General features: G+C 40.2%; 1 protein-coding gene across 1 annotated transcript in view; it reads left to right on the top strand.

The window, feature by feature from the left end:
* The first annotated feature begins 1,661 nt into the window (after window positions 1–1,661).
* Window positions 1,662–19,087, top strand: part of LOC141619320 (rho GTPase-activating protein 7-like) — a 29,220-nt gene continuing 11,794 nt past the window's right edge. The window contains exons 1-14 of the mRNA XM_074436345.1: window positions 1,662–2,195; window positions 4,753–4,789; window positions 5,166–5,242; window positions 5,406–5,476; window positions 5,549–5,627; window positions 5,801–5,945; window positions 6,097–6,216; window positions 6,453–6,530; window positions 6,630–6,685; window positions 6,760–6,829; window positions 7,505–7,592; window positions 7,716–7,959; window positions 8,917–9,138; window positions 9,287–9,628. Of these exons, the coding sequence (XP_074292446.1) occupies window positions 2,154–2,195; window positions 4,753–4,789; window positions 5,166–5,242; window positions 5,406–5,476; window positions 5,549–5,627; window positions 5,801–5,945; window positions 6,097–6,216; window positions 6,453–6,530; window positions 6,630–6,685; window positions 6,760–6,829; window positions 7,505–7,592; window positions 7,716–7,959; window positions 8,917–9,138; window positions 9,287–9,628 (1,671 nt within the window). The 5' untranslated portion in view covers window positions 1,662–2,153. The remainder of the gene's footprint in view (window positions 2,196–4,752; window positions 4,790–5,165; window positions 5,243–5,405; window positions 5,477–5,548; window positions 5,628–5,800; window positions 5,946–6,096; window positions 6,217–6,452; window positions 6,531–6,629; window positions 6,686–6,759; window positions 6,830–7,504; window positions 7,593–7,715; window positions 7,960–8,916; window positions 9,139–9,286; window positions 9,629–19,087) is intronic.

The raw sequence follows: 19,087 nt of genomic DNA, 5'->3' as shown, positions 1-19,087 counted from the left end.
TAAGCTTAATCTACCATCTATAAAGCTTATTATATGGCTTTTATACAAGTCTTCATGTCTATTTAATAATAACAATAAACATTGTAAGTCTGTAATTAATTTTTCATTTCAATTTTGATACATACCATGGTAGCCTCCTAAGATTTCCATTTATAGTTTTGAAAAACTTCGTCAAAAAAGAACAATTAACACTATAAGATAAACTTGAAAAAATGTCGAATATTTTGACTAAATAATTTCAAAATACTCACCCTACAACACTGATCAACAACCATACTAATCCTACTCAGCACTATATACCGCTTGGTGTAATAGTGCATAAATTCTTGACTTCTTATTTAAGATCATCCTAACTTAACACGACTCTTACACTTAATTAAAATAGACCCGAAATGAAAATAGGCTATGAAAGATTTTAGGTTAAAAACGATCTTAAACAAGATCAACGGATAATTATACAGTAATAGATTATTGAAATGCGACAAAGACATTGGTTGCTCGTGAGTCCGTGAGTCGTAAAGGACAAGGCATGGGAGTTGTCCACACATCCATCACTATCATTATTTAATTAACAACTGCTATCGTCTTATATTCTCCAGTTCTTTATTGTCTTTAATCTTGATATTTGAAATTACAGCAATGCATATATAAATATCGACAATGCATTTACATAATTTTAATATGGTCCATCTTGTAGTGTACTCTTCCCCAAATAACTTGGACATGTCTCAATATTTGGGTTATCCCATTTTTCATTGCTTGTATTTTTAGCTAATCTTGTTGCTACTATTACATCAACTATATTTACACATAATTTAATTATCCTAGTCCTACCTCTAAAATTCATTAGTAGTGGGGTAATTACCTAATTATGATTTGCGATTTTGTTTTAGTTTTATTTTGAATAATGATTACGAAATATTATAGTTATTAACTATATTAATTTTGTTTAAGTAGGTGCAAATTAAAGTTACCGTTGATAAGTTAGTAATCCCTTCGGCTTGTGACCTAATTGCGGAAAACTAAGTTTGCACAACCTTAGCTAGCAGACTTCTACCCAGTGGCGGAGCCAGGACTTGAAGGCAGCAGGGGTGAAAATTTTCAGCGAGGGCGGAGTGGTTATAATATAAAGCAACCTCGAAAAATTTTCAAAAATTTAACTAAAAATTTCAAAATTTTGGAACTCCAGCGGGGGCAACCGCCCCTGCTAGCCCACCTCGCTCCACCACTGCTTCTACCACTTCCATAATGTCGAAGTAGAAGACTACAAGATGTTCTTTAGAGCGACTCGATCGAATGAGGAGCATTTCAGCCTCGTCCAGTACGAGCCGCTCAATATGGTTGGGAGACTGACGTCGCGAGGCTTACTCCGATGTAAAGGGGATAGAGTAGAGAAACAGAGTGATGAAATGAGAACCATTTTGGAGTTAATGGGATTAGGAGCACTTTAGTCTCATCTAGCTAACGCGGGAAAACTTGCTCCGGTTTAACGGGGATACGAGAGAATTTGTGTGAGGTTTTTTCGATACATTACAGTGTAAAATAATAAGATGATTCGAACCCAAATACTAATATCCACTATATCTTCATTTTAACCACTAAATCACGAAATTCACGAAATCCCTTCTACACAACACATACAATTAAACATTTATTCATAACCTACCCATCCATATTAGTACTATACTACCTCCACTACAACAACACACCCTAACTACACTCTACCTAATCTTTCATACAACTACTAATAATAATAATCCTCCTTAAATTACCAAAATTATTATTATCATTATTACACTCTTAATTAACATTATTATACATTTATTACTATTTATCATTTGTCAATATACACTTTTTTAGTTGGGACAGTTGGTTATTTTTTTCTTCTTCTACACTACACTTTTTGTTTTGGCTCTTTTCTTCTCCCTTTTTCCCTATTTTCCCCTTTCTTAAAACCCTAATTTCCGCCATTTTATCTCATCAATCTTCGATCTCCGCGATTTACGCTGAGTCGACTCACCGAGTCACTCGGCGGTTGATTCAATTGCATTCTTAAATGGTGTAATTTGGATATAATTAAGTAATTTAAGTGTTTGTTTTATTGTTTGTGTTTGATTTGTTTGAGTTAGTATTGAGCTTACTGATGCTTAACAATGGCGGCTTTTGAACGTCCTAGAATTGTTTCGTCGAATACGGTACTGTTTCTGTTGCTTTACTTAGCATTTACTTCTAATTTTAGCTTTCTTTTATTTAATTTTTGTTTGTTTTTTGATTGGATGTTTGATTTTTAGCTGTTGAATTGGTATTCGGGAGTAGTTTTTGTGTGAATTGGTCACTGCATTGATGTTTTAGTTGCTAAATTAAGAAAGGCGTGTGCTTTATGATGATCATTTGAGTGATGTTTTTGGATTGTTGGTGAAGATTCCGAGGTTTTGGAGATAACGAATCCTCGCAGTTTAATATGATGGTAGAGAAAATATGGTGTACTCTGACGTCTTAACCATACAGTTAGGTTGATGAGCTGTGGGATTTCGGATTGTGGCGGCATTATAGGAGGAGGAGCAGAGGAGTAGGGCTCTGTAGGAGCATTGCATTGCGAAAATGTGCGTGCTTTATGATCATCGGTGAGTGATGTTTGTGGTTTGTTGGCGAGGATTTCGAGGTTTTAGGAGGGAGAGTAGCATTTGGTTTATGGTTTATCAGTCGTTGCGGTTTAATGTATGTTGAAGAAAATATGGTGTATTCTTGACCAAACAGTTATAGGTTGATGAGCTTTGGAGTTTCGGATTGTTGCTTCCTTGTAGGAGGAGTAGAGGAGTAGGGCTTAGTAGGATCATTGCCTTACGAGTTTGATTATGCACCATAAGAAGCAGCTAGTTCACTATCGTGTTAATGCTTATATAGCGCACTGAAACTCATGTTGGAGAATGGAGACATGCCAATTTTGGTTGGTGGAGGAACTTTGGCATCATATTTTTGATGGGCTTCTTTTCCTTAGAATTGATTACTGCATTGATGTTTTGGTTGCCAAATTAAGAAATTGTGATGATCAGTTGAGTGATGTTTGTGGATTGTTGGTGAGGATTTCGAGGTTCTAGGAGGGAGAGTAGCATTTGGTTTATGATTTACGAGTTGTTACGATTTAATGTGATGTTGAAGATTATATGGTGTACTTTTAACCTTGTGGTTCAGCTGATGAGTTGTGGGATTTTGGATTGTGGTGACTATCCTTTCATGAGAATCATGAAAGTCTTCATTTTTATACAGTGCAAGTGCCAACAGTGGCGAAAAATCACGTGTAGGGGACATGCCATTTTTGTGGGTGAAGAAAATTAGGAATCGTATTATTGATTGGTGTTGTTTCCATAGAAGTTCATGATCGATTGTAGGAGCATTGCATTGCGAGTTCGATTATGCACCATAAGAGGAAGCTATGTCTCTGTCGTGCTAATGGTGATTATCCTTTAACGAGAATCATAAAGGCCTTTAGTTCTTATATAGCGCATGAAAAATCATGTATAGAGAAAATGCCAATTTTGTGGGTGAAGATGGGCGCATAGAAGTTCATGATCAATTGTACGTGATCGCGTTGAATGCACCTGAAAAACAATTATCGTATGCATTGTTTATAGTGGAGAAGTCTTATCTACGAGCATCATTAAAAATTCTCACTATAAAATTGTTGGTCACTTTCATTGAAGTGCTCGTTGGCAATGTAGGTTTCACTATATTTTCTCTCATATGGCTGAAATGCTGAATAATCTTTCATAAGGAAGGAAGACATCTAGTCAACATTATGTTATATTATTCTCTCTCCAATCTCCAATCTCCAATCTCCATCCCTATTTTTATTGTTCTCCTTTTCTATTCTGAGAGGATTTACGAGAAATTGATGAACTACCTACTCTACCCCTTGAATTAAATAGAGTTGAGACAATATTATTGTGGTGGTGATGGCAGTAGTTTATTATCTAGAGGCAGTATTGGGTGCTCATTTCCTTACTAAACTTAGAAAGGAGACAATAATTTTGAGACAAATTTTGAGGGGAAAAGGGACAGTGAAATTGTGGCGGAGGGAGTAATTCGTAAGATTTAGTAACATGGCTTATTTGTGACATATTGTAGTTGTTGAGAGCCTTAGGCATAGCACCTTCCCTAGAACATAATACCTTGGACAGTAAAAAGGAGAGTTAACAATTTAGAAACGACGTCAGTCGACCAAAAAAGCCTTCCCCAACACAATAACGATTTCTTTATTAGCTATGTGCATGTCAAAATACTTAGAGTGAGATGATATTTCACCCAGGCTTGACTGTGTATAGCTCACGCCCTAGAGCCCCATGCCACCTTATTAAGATAAAAAGTTGGCAATCAGTTGAAACACAGACCTAACCTCTTGAAGGCCTTCACATAAATAAATCAAACTTACTTATTTTATTTTGTATGTTGATATGTCCCAGGGAAGGTAATCATAAAAAAAAAAAGCAGTGTATGCAAGCTTAAATTTAATCAACCGACATCATATGATTACTTTCCCTAGAACGTAATACTTTTAGACAGTAAATTGTAGGTTTCTTCCACCATGATGAACACAATGGGAGAGAGAACCTTCTCAGAGACTAAAGGAGTACAGTTAGTAAACTGTACTCCTGAGTCCTTTTTGCTATGTTCTGTTTCAAGTTGGACTGTATATTTCAAGGTTATTTTGCTTAGTATGTTTGAGGTTTCTGATTAGTATAATACTTTTGACAGGTTTTTAAGAGTGGACCACTCTTCATCTCCTCTAAAGGTTAGTAAACTGTTCTCAAATTCTTCTTTCTTGTATCTAGTTAGTAAACTTCGTTTTTATTCAATGTTGCCTTCAAAAACATCTCCATCACCTCAGCACACTTCTATAGAGGCTCCTGCTGAGGTGAAATGAAGTGAAAGATTGGGGGCTGGGGTGGGTGGGATGACGTATAGGCAACCTTATCCCTGTTGGAATGGAGAAATGAGTTTCATTTGATCCTCAACAAGTAATGTCATGCAAGTATGCTATTTTACCTTAAAAACATGTTTTCAGTATAAAATATGCTTTGCTTACATTAAACTCAGAATTTTGTAGGTTACACTTAATTCTTTTGGCCAGTGTAGGTCTGATCTTGCGTGTTCTTCTATTGCTGTAGGCCTGGGTTGGAAGTCTTGGAAGAAGCGCTGGTTCATCCTGACGCGCACTTCATTAGTGTTCTTTAAAAATGATCCAGTAAGTCTTGACTTCTTAGCTTGCTCAAAATGTATTTTATGCGCTGCATCTCCCTTGTGCATTGATCAATAGTTTGAAGTTTTGAACAAACCACATTGGTTTTCATTACATATTATGTATTGTTCTATGATATTGACTGTTATACATTTGTGTGGTTGTTCAGAGTGCACTTCCTCAGAGAGGCGGAGAAGTAAATCTAACCTTAGGTGGCATTGATTTGAATAACTCTGGAAGGTAGGTGATGGTTTGTTTACTACTTTTGGTAGTTTTGCGGTTTTGCCTGGTCTGAAGATGCTCCATTTTCAGTGTTGTTGTAAGAGAGGATAAGAAGTTGTTGACAGTGCTTTTTCCTGATGGACGTGATGGCCGAGCTTTTACATTGAAGGTACTTTTTGACATCTTATTTGACCGATGATTAATAGCTGATATAATGATTGGTACCTGCCATGGCTGCCAGTCTCTCTTCTAACCTATAGGGTCTAGAAATATCTCGTACAGGTCAAGCATATTAATGAAATTTGATAACTGTATATGTTCATTGATTTTGTGAACTTTTAGGCTGAGACGTCAGAGGACTTGTATGGATGGAAGACGGCTTTGGAGCAAGCACTTGCACAGGCACCAAGTGCTGCTCTTGTGATGGGTCATAATGGGATATTTCGGAATGATACAAATGACGCTATAGATGGATCATTTCATCAATGTTTGTGTTTGTTTCTTCGCTTTTGTTATTAATTGTGAATTGTTTATATCATTTTTCTTCTTTAGTTTCTTCTTATAGTGATATTTGGTCTTTTTTTCATAGCGGTGTTTTTATTTTTCACTTGAGAAGTCACTTTTCTGTTTTTTTGTAGGGAGGGATAAGCGCCCTGTTAAATCATTGGTTGTTGGACGGCCAATTTTACTCGCTTTGGAGGACATAGATGGAGGACCTTCTTTTCTGGAGAAAGCTCTTCGATTTCTTGAGACCTATGGTGAGTCTTGGTCAGGCCTTTCTTTTAAAGCAAGCTCCCCGTCCCTCCGTCTTTCCATTTTGTTATCCCATTTCTAATTTTACCATCTTTCCTACATATAATTTTGGCAACCAAGATTGAATTTCAGTTAGTTAGCCTCTTGTTGATTCTAATATTCAGTAAAACTTGGTGGGTTGCTGTCTCCCGCACAAGGCAATTATAATTTACATTGCTTCATGGTTTTCTATTTTCTGCAGGAATAAAAGTTGAAGGAATTTTACGTCTGTCTGCAGACGTTGAAGAGGTGGAGCGTAGAGTCCAAGATTATGAACACGGTATGTTGGCTGTCTAATTGGAGTGACTCTTTACATGCTTATTTGTTATCTGCAGTACTTATATTTTTATTAAACCTTTGCATTTGGTATTTTGTCCAGGCAAAAATGATTTTGATCCAGATGAGGATGCACACGTTGTTGGTGACTGTGTGAAGGTACCGTGCTTGATCTTTGTTCCTGAGCCATGAGATTTGTCATATGTTTCAACTCACTAAAATTTGAATTGCAGCATGTTCTTCGCGAGCTTCCTTCATCTCCAGTTCCAGCATCTTGCTGCTCTGCATTGCTTGAGGCTTACAGTAAGTCCAGCTTGCATTTTTTAGACGTTTTTTATTTTGGTCTATATTAAAGTATTTAAACTCCGCAGGCTTTTTTGACGTTTTTGCTTCAAAATTATTTCTAATGTGGGTACAACAACTTTAGTCGTCAGAGGCCTGAAGTACAACTTCTCCTCACCCGTCGGCCCATTTCGCTATCTTCTCCATTATGTAGTAGTGTAATTAGATACATTAGTCTAAGGAACAATAAGGATCCCATACAACATGAATTCTCGCGTGGATGATTGTGAATTTCAGGAATACTTTCACTGTATAAATACTCGGCTAGGATCCCTCTTAGTTAATCATCTTTCTTTTTAAACCTTTCTTTGTTTTTGTCCATCTTGTTGAGAGTGTGGGTCTTCTTTTGTTGTCTGGTATAGCTGTTTTCATGATTTGCCACCTTATTAATCCCTTTTTTGTTGTCTGATATCAATTTTTTTAGTTGTTTTCAGGCTTTGATGTTGTTAGTAGTGCTGACCTATTTTATGTAGATTAGTTTATGGAACCTCCCTTGCTATCTTTTGTCTGAGCTCTCTCTTATTTAAATGAGACGGTCGATAGGGTTAATTTAAACATGTTGCAAGTTCCTATTATTTTTTTGCTTCTGTGCGTTGACCAACCAATATTTGTTGTTCTTCTGCTTTGTTGGATCAGGAGTTGATCGCAAGGAAGCCCGAGTAAATGCTATGCGATCAGCTATACTAGAAACATTTCCAGAACCAAACCGAAGATTATTGCAAAGGTATTCTGAACTTGAAACTATTTGTTTTGCTGCTGTCAAGCAGGTTCCTTGAATCTGTTGAAATTATCATTTTCTTCTTGCATGTCCTGCGATTTTTATTTTTTTCATTATTCATTCTTGCAGAATTTTGAGAATGATGCACACAATTGGTTCCCATGCCTCTGATAATCGGATGACGCCATCTGCTGTTGCTGCTTGCATGGCACCTTTGCTTTTACGCCCTCTTTTAGCTGGTGAGTGTGAGTTGGATGATGACTTTGATCCTAATGGTGATAATTCAGCCCAGCTCCTGGCCGCTGCGAATGCTGCTAATAATGCTCAAGCTATCACTGCAACTCTACTGGAAGAATATGAGAATATTTTTGATGTAAGTTGCTCTTAAAATAATTTCAAGTCTAAAACCTTTGTAGGAGTATATTTGACGTAAAATAATTTCAGATGATTTCATGTTATCTGCCTTTGTTTGTGCTGTTGCAATCTATTTGCTCAAGGGGAATGACCGACCTTTCTCTAACAGTTGTTTTACACGCGTTTCTTTTCACCCCTATTTTATATACTTCGCCTGCAATGTGTGTGTATGTATCAATGGACGTTATAGGGGCAAGTCGCAGCAATGTCAAGAATCTCGTAAAATTTATGATTCCAATATTTTTGTGCTTTCAAGGGATAAGCTGTCAGTAAGTGTCACAATGCATGTTTGATTGCCTTTTATGATAAAAAAATTCTATCGCCAGGGACATTTCTTCTTTTCTCTCAATAAGATATAATCACTGTCAGTAGGATTCTCAACCTTTTAGCAAAGGTACAGTAGTGTTTAACTGTTTATCATTCTATGTCTTCCCCTTGAATTTAACAAGTTATTAAAATCTATGTGCATCTTTAGTGGAGGCATTGTATAGAGTATATTGCTTCAGTTGTCTATGGGCGTCTTTTGGTTACCTTTTGTTGGATGCGAAGACTTCTCATAGGCTTCTGAATATCAGGGATCATGCTTTTCTGGTTTATCTGCTTTTGAGTTCTACTGTAGAGTATTTTTGAAGCGTCTTGACTGTTGAAGTGTTGAGCATTCTATCCATCGATTCCATCCCATAATTCAACCCAAGTTTCTATTCTAGCATAAGCAAAGAAGATCCCTAACATTTGTGGAGGGCCTTGGGAGTAGTGTTGGTATTGTTGTTGCTTGAGTACAGAAGTAGAAGTCGTGTATGAAATGGATTTGATCTTTAATTGTAAATAGTTTTTTCTTTTTAACTGGATCATTTTCCTGTCTTCCAATTCTTCAAGCAAAGTTTTACTGACTGTGTTTCTGCATTGCCTTTTTCAGGATGATAATTTACAAAGATGCTCAATTTCAGCTGACTCCCGTATCGATAACAGTGGCAGTGATGATTCAACAGATGACGATACTCTGATTGTCAAAAACAACGGGTATCACAATACTGAAAATGGAGCCAACCATGAAACTGATGATGATCAGGAACGGGTTCTGAGTGGTAAACTTAGTGAAAGCAGTGGCTACGCTGGCAGTGATCTATATGACTATAAGGTTTTGCTTTTTATTTCTCCTATGAACAAGTTTGAAATTTGAAACATCATATACCTATTTATCTTTCCCAATGCATGAATTGTTTAAGTTGGTTCCACGTACGAGGGAACTATGCAGGGTTATAATGACTTTCTTGGCTGATATTCAGGTTCAGGGTCTTGGAGGTGATTATTCTGATGGATCACCTAGAGGTGACGATGCCTCATCTGTAAATTCAAAACCTCGACCAGATCCTCAAACATTGAGAGAGTCTAATGGTGAGTTGAGTGAACAGAATACTCCAGTTAAAGGGAGTGAAAGCACAAATAATGTAATGGAGAGTCCCGTAGTTACAACTGGAGAATCTTATCGTTCAATGGGGGAGATATTGTTATCGATGGATCCAGGACCCCCTTTACCTATCTGTGGCCCTGACTCAAGTGCTGAGAAACCAACCAGTAAGTTCGCTGATTCAAATGGTAAACGGTCAACATTTTGGGGTAGAAACTCGGTAAGTTTTCTCGCCTCCCTTGTGTTCTTCTGGACTTCTAGTATACAGTTTGTTCCTTTTCCTTCTCAAATTTGTCTGTTCCATGCCTGCTCTCCCCTTTTAATCCATTTTCTGGTGAGCTATCTATTAGTGCACATATGCATTGCATTGTTTTGTGCAGCTGACCTTCAAAAGCTTTTCCCCTTTGATGGTCTCAAGTTAAACCTCGCAAGTGCACGATTTTATCGTTGTACACTTAAAAGGGTCGATCCCACAAGGAGTAGGTGGAGTACTAATCGTTCTAATTCACCGGTTTAGCTAAGTCGATAAATAACAAAGAGGGTAGTAACAAACTAGCGCTAAACTATCGAATTTAAAGACAAACAACAAGATAAGGTAAAAACAAGCTAAAGATAGGAGATAGATCAAATAAAGAGAAAGACTAGAACTCGGTCCAACCATGAATATGAGTAATTCCACATACTAATCGTCTCGGCTAATCAAAGGGGGTAGAAAGGTAAGGGGGAGATGGCTCTAATTCGCCTAGAACCTCCCTTCCGGTCTCGCACTAGGACACTAGCTACTCCGACTAACCCCCCTCCCGGGTTCGAAAGTCGGTATCCCGAACTCAAAACCCGACAACCCCAAGAACATGCATTTTCCCAAGGAGGTCAAGTGAATGGTCAAGGTCATTAAGCCCTCATCAAATTCCGGGTCATCCCACTCCCCCTTCCGGAGGTCGATTTCAAACACTAGCCTAGAGGCACCCTCCCTCGGTTCTCCCTTCCGGTCTCAACCTTAGTTGGTGACAAGGGTCGGTCCCAAAATACTCGACTAACAACCTAACCAACTTCCGTTGGTGGACAAGGGTCAAAAGCCGACACTACCCGGACACCAACCCTTAAGCATGAAAATTCCCCAAGACTACCCTAACCAATTTTCCCCACAAATTAGCCTTAGTGACAATTAATTAGTGAAATTACCCATATCGGGTCAAACCGAGTCCTAGAAGGAGACTACTCACTAATCATGGTCCTAATTGCAAAATAAACAATAAAGATGGAAACTTTGGTCACGAACATAGTGAGGAGATGAATCTTACTACTAAACATGCAACAAATCAACAATTATTAAGAGAGAAAGAGATTAATTCTAATAACAAGGGTCAACTAATCTAAAAGGCACAATCTTTAACCAAATCAACTCAAAGATTAAGTCTTTGAGGACAACTATTCAAGGATGAACAAAAGAAAAAGAATCAAAACAAAGAGGAACAATGAAAAGATGAACAATGGTGAAAATAAGAACAACAAACAAACAACAACAATAGTTTTAACATAAACAATCAAACAAACAAGAAGGAAGAACAAAATGTAAACAAATGGAAATAGGGAAAGAATTAATACCAACACAAATGCAAAAGAGGGATTTGGAATAGAAATAATAAAGAAGGAAATCCTTCAATATCCTTCAATCTTCTTACAAACCCAAATTCAAACCCCAATTAATTGAAGAACTAGCTTAATTAGGGAATGATTAACAAAGAGATTAACAAAGTTTCAAACTTGAAAAGGGAAATATTATGGATCTAGGGTTATGTGTCAAAGGGTTTAAGGAGAGGGGTATATATAGGTTACACAAGGATTAGGACCGAAATTGGAAATGGGCTTTGAAACACGTATATGCACTCCCGTACGGTCAATCCGACCGCCGGTCATTTGACCTACGGTGGGAGATCTCTGGAATTTTGAAAGAGTTTTGGAGGTCATCGGTGTGCACGGCCGGTCAACCGGCCACGGCCACCGACCGTGGGGCACCTTGACTTCAATCTTGACTTTTGGCCTTTTGGAGGGACTCCCGGTAGGCTAGCCTTGGTCATTTGACCGGCTGGGAGTTTCCTGTAACATTCTTCATTTTCTTTGTCTTCAAGGTCATAGTGTCTTCCCAGCCGGCCGCCGGGCCACCGGCTGGGGATGCTTCTTCATACTCCTTCCTTCATTTCCTTGTAAATGTACTCCCAGCCGGCTGCCGGCCTACCTACTGAGGGGGTACTCCTCAAAGATAATTCCCTTCATTTTTCATGCATAGCCTAGAAATCCCGTCTTTCTAGCTTCGTTTCGCCTTCCCGCCTCATTTTTCGCAAGGGGGCCAAAGTGTCATAGTAAAGGGAATCGGGACTAGAAATGAGAGTAAAGGGGGTACAAAATCGCCTTAAATGGGGTCGAATATGCATGAAAATAGAGGGAAAAAGAGTGCAAAATGGTCCTATATCAAACCTCCCCACACTTGAACCTTACTCGTCCCCGAGTAAGTCCTCAAACCAATTGCACAAAGCATTAATATGATAGATATGGAGAGTGGATGCACAATATAAGCATCACTCAACTAAACTACTACTTAAGCCGATCGAGTATTAGCGCACTCAACGCCCCTTCAACTCGCAATTTGACACCCATGAGGGGAGAGTGCCCTATTGCAAGGCAAGTTGGGTCTTGCTACAAAACTTTCGACGCATTCACCATGAAAGCACGTAATAAACAAATAGAATGCATCTAACAAAATGATCCACTTTCCTCATCTAAGTGGCCGAATTTTTCAAACACCAAAACACGGTTTAGGTCGGGAGTACCGTCTCAGAAGTGCCAATTGAGGTGCCAACCCCCTAAACATGACCCAAGCAACCCTTGTGTGACCAATGCCCGAGAAACAAATTCAAGAGCGGGGAAAGGGAAGAAAGGGGAAGTCCGCTGAGAATTACAAAACCGACACAAGATTCAACCAAAGGACCCATGACTAAGGAGACCAAGGCAACGACATCCTCACGGTTTTCACTCGTCACTCAATGAAAGAACAAGGTGATTTTTGTGACAAAAAGTAACCAAAATCACTCAACTAACTCGACTAGCGAAAACGTGCCCGCAATCTAATGTGTAACACCGTCCTATGTCCAATGAAATGCAAACAATGGGAAAATGCACAAAACATGAAGCAAGGATTACAACGGGGCTAAGGAGTAGGCCGAAACGGGATTGGTGCAAGCACCATTTGGACATGTGGGGCTCAAATCAAGAAACGTCGACACATCACATCCCATTTCTTATTGCAACACATGAGACACGTCTATGCCCTAACATAGCAATGATGACCAAAACTATGCAAAAATTGCGTAAACCCAACTCAAGTAGGAAAAATTTGATAAAACTCCTTTTATTTCAACAAATGGTAACGTCTACACCGTAACAACGACTCGGTTTCCCAAGCCATGCAAAAAATGTGTAAACCCGACTCATCATTGGAAAAACATCAATTTGCCCCTTTTATTTAGCAACGGCTTTTTCTACCCCAATTAATGATGAGGAGGGGTGTTGCTTTGCCTTTTTCTTTTTCTTGACAACAAACAAATATATACAACACACAACTCATTTTTTTTTTTTTTTTTGGTTTTTCATGACTTTTTTACTTTTCTATTTTGTTTTTCATTTCTTTTTCAAAACCTCTTATTTATATATAATGCCAAATTCACATCGAAAACCGACCCAAGTCACCTCCTACAACACAACTACAAAAACCGACCAATTCTTGATTAAGGAAGGGTGGTTATGGGAACGTAGCTATTTTAAGTGGGTTTGCCAAATGAAAAGGCTAAGCTCAAAGGGGTGAATCAAAAAGGGGAAACGAAGTAGGGGAGAAAACAAGGCTATTTGGCTATTGTGAGGTTCATAAAAACTGATTTTTACTTCATATCACGTGCACAAAAATGTAATGCAATTTCATGGTCTAAGGACGATGCGACACACTTATGCGTAATGATGTGACACGCCTCGCGAGGAGACCAACTCTCGAACCTAGATGAGGGCGGGGTATGAATGTACCCACCCTAGGAGGCTCTACCCTTACCTTTGAGTAGCTAAGTCGAGCCAAAGGTCTAGCCTACGGCCCTAGGTCTCACAAGATCGGTCTAAACTCATTGGTCAAGCCCTCCTTCCTCGGCTAACTAAGAGGCCACGGGTGCGAGTCACGAGGAGGGGAAAGGCACGATTGGGCACATTAGTTCATCATGGGGGGTACTTGGTTCCCTTCCCTTGACCATGTTCTTTCTCAAAAATTTATTTACAAACTCAATGCAAAAAGAAAGAAATGCAACAAGTATATACATGTGAACAAATGCATGCGGAAATTTAAACAAACATGAAATGAAAAGTGCAACAAATTGGCTAAACCTAGCAGCACATCAACACCAACAAATCCAAACGGTCTCCCAAGGAGACACCCAAGGCAACAAAAATTCCCGTTCTCCTTCAAAATATCAAGATACCAAGAAGAAAGAATAGTAAAAGGAGTGAGAGATAGGAAGGATTATACCAAGCGGTCTTCTAGCTCCTTTTTGCCTCAAGTGTTCAATGCGCCATGCCAAAGGTTAGACAAAACATATATATACAATGCAAATTTTTTGAGTTTTTCAGAAATTTTTTTATTTTTAGGCATTTTCTTGAATTTTCTCAAATTTACATGCATAATACGGTATGAACAAATATAAACAATATTCACAAAGTGGATATTTCCCTCCCCACACTTGAAACGTACATTGTCCTCAATGGACAAAAGCATAGGGAGTGAATAAGAAAAAGGAAGGAACATATTTTTTTTATTTTTGATTTTTAATTTTTGAAATGAAAATAACATATTTTTGTGATTTTTGTTTTTGAAAAATTAAAAAGACATATTTTTGTTGATTTTTGATATAAGAACTCCCTCCCCACACTTATTTATTTACATTACTTCCAAATGGAAATAAATGTGTGGAGGGATTTCAAATTAAAATCATGTTTTTGTTTTTTTTTTTAGGCCCTCCCCACACTTATTTATAGACATGGGAGGGCAATTTAGTGAAAGAAAATAACATGTTTTTGGTGATTTTTGGTCATTTTTCGATTTTTAGTTGGTTTTTATTTTGAAAATGCAATGCATGCTCTATTCTATATGCAAAATGTAAATGACAATGCAATTTATGCTAAGTGAATGCAATTACTAAATGTGACAATATATTACAAAATTGAAATCTAATGCAATCCTATATGATGCAACGAAATGAATTATCAACTAAATGCATGCGAAAAATTTAAACATGAATGAGAAATTTGGATAAATGGGAGAGATCGTACTCGTCATTTGGATTGAAAAGGGAGCATACCGACGGCTTTGGAGTGAAAAGGGAAGAAGAAGTGGAGCCCTCATTACTAGGCTCTACTCATAGTCGTCATCACCATCACCGTCTCCATCATCATCATTACCATCACCATCACCATCACCTTGAATTGCCCCGAACTCGGAATCACGGATGAAATCGTCCGTGTTCAAGTGGACATCCGAGCTAAAGTCCTCCATGGCCGAGCTCACACCAACAAACATCTCCGGGTGCCCTCCGGCACCACTAGATCCGCCCTCTTGGAAGATAGAAGGGGCACCCCCGAACCACCTCGCGTCATGTCCCTCCCCTTGGGTGGTAGGCGGGGTGGGAAAGACCGGGGCACTAAAGTAGTCGGGCCGCAAGTTAAGATCTCCGTAGCGGAAGGTCCCATCTTCCGGATGTCCGCCATCCGGGAATAAATAGGAGGGGTGAAGGCCGGAGGGGTGTTTGTATTGGTTCCTCATACAATCATCATAGACCGGGAATTGACCAAGAGAATGGTCATAGTAAATCCGGTCAAGCCTTTGTTGAAGCCCATGCCGCTCACTTGCGGCGTTTGTCATATTAATCTTCATCTCCGCCATGAAGGAAATGAGGTCGGCATGGAGAGGAGGCGATTGTTGTTGTTGTTGACTGGAGGACCCCTCTCCTTGTTGGAAGGGCCCGGGGACAAATGGAGTAGTCGGTGTGGCATACCGCAAGGTAGACCTTGCGGGAATGATGGGTCGGCCACGAGTGTACCGAAGATTAGGGTTAATTTGTTGTGGGATAGAGGGGTCTTCGAGATTTTCAATCTCAAGCAAATAATACTCCGAGTTGGGCACCACTTTCATTTTGTCGGGGTTGGGAAGAGGGATAGAATTTCGATCAACCCCATCCACCCGAATTTGCCAATAGTCTAGGCCATCATTCGGGTTGGTCTTCAACCAACCGAGGTTGTGGTGGATATAGCTCTTGATAAACATTGTATCACCGATCATATAACGCATGCCATTCAAGTTGACTCTCCGGTTGAGCCGCTTAATCAAATGGGTGATGAGTCCACCCACGACAACGGCCGTATTAGAGGCCGGAGAATTGCTAAGCCTTTGCAATGTGAGGGCCAAATGGTGGGCGATGTCAATTTTGAAGGTAGTTGGGTTGGAACGAAGGTAAGAGCCGAGAATTTCTAATTCCTCCGTTCGGAAATTATGATTTTCCTCTCGGCCAAAGATGGTCCAACCCATGTACCGATGCCAAACCCGAATAGCCGCATTATGGACGGTGTTTGCGGCTCTCTTAACCCCCTTGATATCATCCAAACCCGAAATAGCCTTCCATAAGGCCCCATGGTCGAAAGTCTCGGGTGCCTTGTGAGGCGGGCTAGTGTCAAGCCCGAAATGGGATGCAAAGGTCGGGAGAGTCAAGGAGTAGTCCTTGTTCATCAATCGGAAGTGCAAAAAGCAGGGTTACTCCGACACGTCAGACTACTGGCGTTTCCCGTATCGATACGATACGATACGGGATACGACACGGGATACGTCCCCGATACGCCGGAATGGGACACGACTCGGGTACGGCACAAAGGAATGAGAAAACTTACCTTGTTGCTTTCACGAAGCTCTTCAAATATGAAGATCTGGTCCTTCACCCAGATCTAGTTACATTCGTGGATGTAATTAGTTCTAGGAGAATGAGAAGACCTAAAAAAGTTGGCATTATGGGTGTGAGGAGGAGACACCATGGGTGTGAGGAGGAGACAACGAGAACTCGAGAAGGGGGAAAAGAAGAAGATAGAGAAAGTGTAATGTGGAAAAATGAGTATTGCGGCTGGGTTGCACATTAGGGTTTCATTTTTAGGAAAAGAAGAGCAAGTGGGTCAGTGGGTATTGGACAGGACAGCTGGAGACACAATATTTTACTCCTCACATTACATGTATATATCACTTATAAAACTGAGAACATGTCATACAAACCACAAGTCTACAATACATTTTTTTTTTATAATTTCCCAATTTATGGAAAAAAAAAGAGAATATATGTATATAATAAATAAGACGTATCGTATCCGTATCTAAAAAATAGTCAAAATACTCCTTTGACCGTATTCCCGTATCTATTAAAATTCAAAATCACGTGTCGGATACTCCGATACGTATCGGATACGATACTTCGTATCCGTGTCTGAGTAACATAGGCAAAAAGGCTACCTTTTGGGTTTGGCGGTGCTTGTCAAGACGGAGGGAACTCAAAAATTCCCAAGTAAGACGGGCATAGGTCCGTTCATGAATCGCATACATCATTTTCATACCCACCCCATCAAATAATTCAAGAGTAACTTGATCTAATCCTAATTCCCGCATGGATTGTCGATCAATAAATCGGGTAGGGGCAATAGGGCGTTTCTTGAATAAGACAAACTTACCTTTCATCGTGATTGAAGTGAATTGGATATCCAGGAAGTCGGGATCGGAGCTCATGTCGGTCGCCGCCGCCGCCACCGCCTCCGCTTGTTGAAGGGCCAAGTCTCCTCTCCTCACTCTTTTCTTTGGGGCCATGTTTGTGACTTTGATGGTGGGTGAAAGGTTGGGAAGGAGGTTGGGGTGGTTGTAGGTGGTTGAGGTGGTGGTAGGTGGTGGTGGGAGAGGTTGTTGACGGGAATGAGGGAGGGGGGTTAGGGTTAGAGTGAGAGAGGAGGGAGGAAGGGAGTCGAAAAGAATGAAGAATTGGGGCAATTTTCGTGTAAAATTAGGCATCAGTGTACTCCCAGCCGGTCTCCGCCGCCGGTCACCCGGCTGGGAGTTCACCCAATCTCCATTTTCTTCATAAATGCATTCCCAGCCGGTGGGCAGGCCGTGGGACTTCCTTCTTAAGCAGACTTGCTAAAATCCCCCATAAGCGTACCCCCAGCCGGTGGACCGGCTGCCGGCCTGCCGGCTGGGACTACCCTTCAATCCAATTTGATACATTTCCAATTGTATACGCACTCCCAGCCGGTGGACCGGCTGCCGGCCTGCCGGCTGGGACTACTCTTCCTTGTGTTTTCGTCAAAATTCCATTAAATTTACAGGAACTTCCCAGCCGGTCAGAAGACCGGCCGCCGGTCACCCGGCTGGGACTCCCTTTCATCAAGTTTTCTCCAATAAACCCCTATTCCAATTCCCATCATCTATTGGCCTCGATTCTCGTGTTTTCGACTTTCAAACCCGACTCGGGACGTCGGATAAAGGCCAATAAATGGTCATACGCTTGTTCATCAAACAAAAACCCCAAATCTTCAACAATCATGACTGACAACAATCAAATTGACAAGTAGTATCCATCCAAAATTCCTCAAATTCTACCTAAATGCATGATATATTCAAAGTTGCATGGGTTGCCTCCCATGTAGCGCCCTTGTTTAATGTCGTAGGCTCGACGGAGTTATGAATAACAATCAATAATTTGGAAGAGAGGTGGTGATGGAGCTCACATCCTTGATTATAGGGGTTCCGGCAACATAGTGCTTGAGCCTTTGCCCGTTCACCTTGAAGGAGTGATCTCCATCGGATATTTCAATCGCGCCATGTGGAAAGACTCGGACCACGGTGAAAGGTCCCGACCACTTAGACTTGAGCTTCCCCGCGAATAGCTTGAACCGCGAGTTAAAAAGGAGGACCAACTCTCCCACCTCGAATTCTCTTCTCAAAATTTTCTTGTCATGAAATCTCTTAGTCTTCTCTTTGTAAATCCTTGAGCTCTCATAAGCCTCAAGCCTGAATTCTTCCAACTCATTGAGGTCAAGAAGCCTCTTTTCTCCGGCACTCTTCAAGTCGAAGTTGAGAAGTCGGATTGCCCAATGTGCCTTGTGCTCCAACTCTACCGGTAAGTGACAAGACTTTCCGTACACCAACCGGAACGGTGAAGTTCCTATCGGTGTTTTGAAAGCGGTCCGGTAAGCCCATAATGCATCGTTGAGCTTGGTTGACCAATCCTTCCTTGACCGGCTCACGGTCTTCTCAAGAATCATCTTAATTTCACGGTTTGAGATTTCGGCTTGGCCGTTTGCTTGTGGGTGGTAGGCAAGACTACGCCTATGTTGCACCCCATGTTTCTTTAGAAGAGCATCAAGAGTTCTTTCCCGAAAATGATTCCCACGATCACTAATCACAATTCTTGGAACACCAAACCTTGGAAATATGATAGTTTCCATGAGTTTTGTCACCGACTTTGCATCACAAGTTTTCGTTGGGATAGCTTCAACCCATTTACTCACATAATCCACCGCAACAAGTATGTACTCATATCCATTGGATGATGGAAAAGGACCTTGA

The sequence above is a fragment of the Silene latifolia genome, chromosome X, assembly GCF_048544455.1.
Source record: "Silene latifolia isolate original U9 population chromosome X, ASM4854445v1, whole genome shotgun sequence".
NCBI lineage: Eukaryota > Viridiplantae > Streptophyta > Magnoliopsida > Caryophyllales > Caryophyllaceae > Silene > Silene latifolia.
The sequence above is the reverse complement of the archived record's forward strand: the minus strand, read 5'-3'. Positions and strand labels throughout refer to the sequence as shown.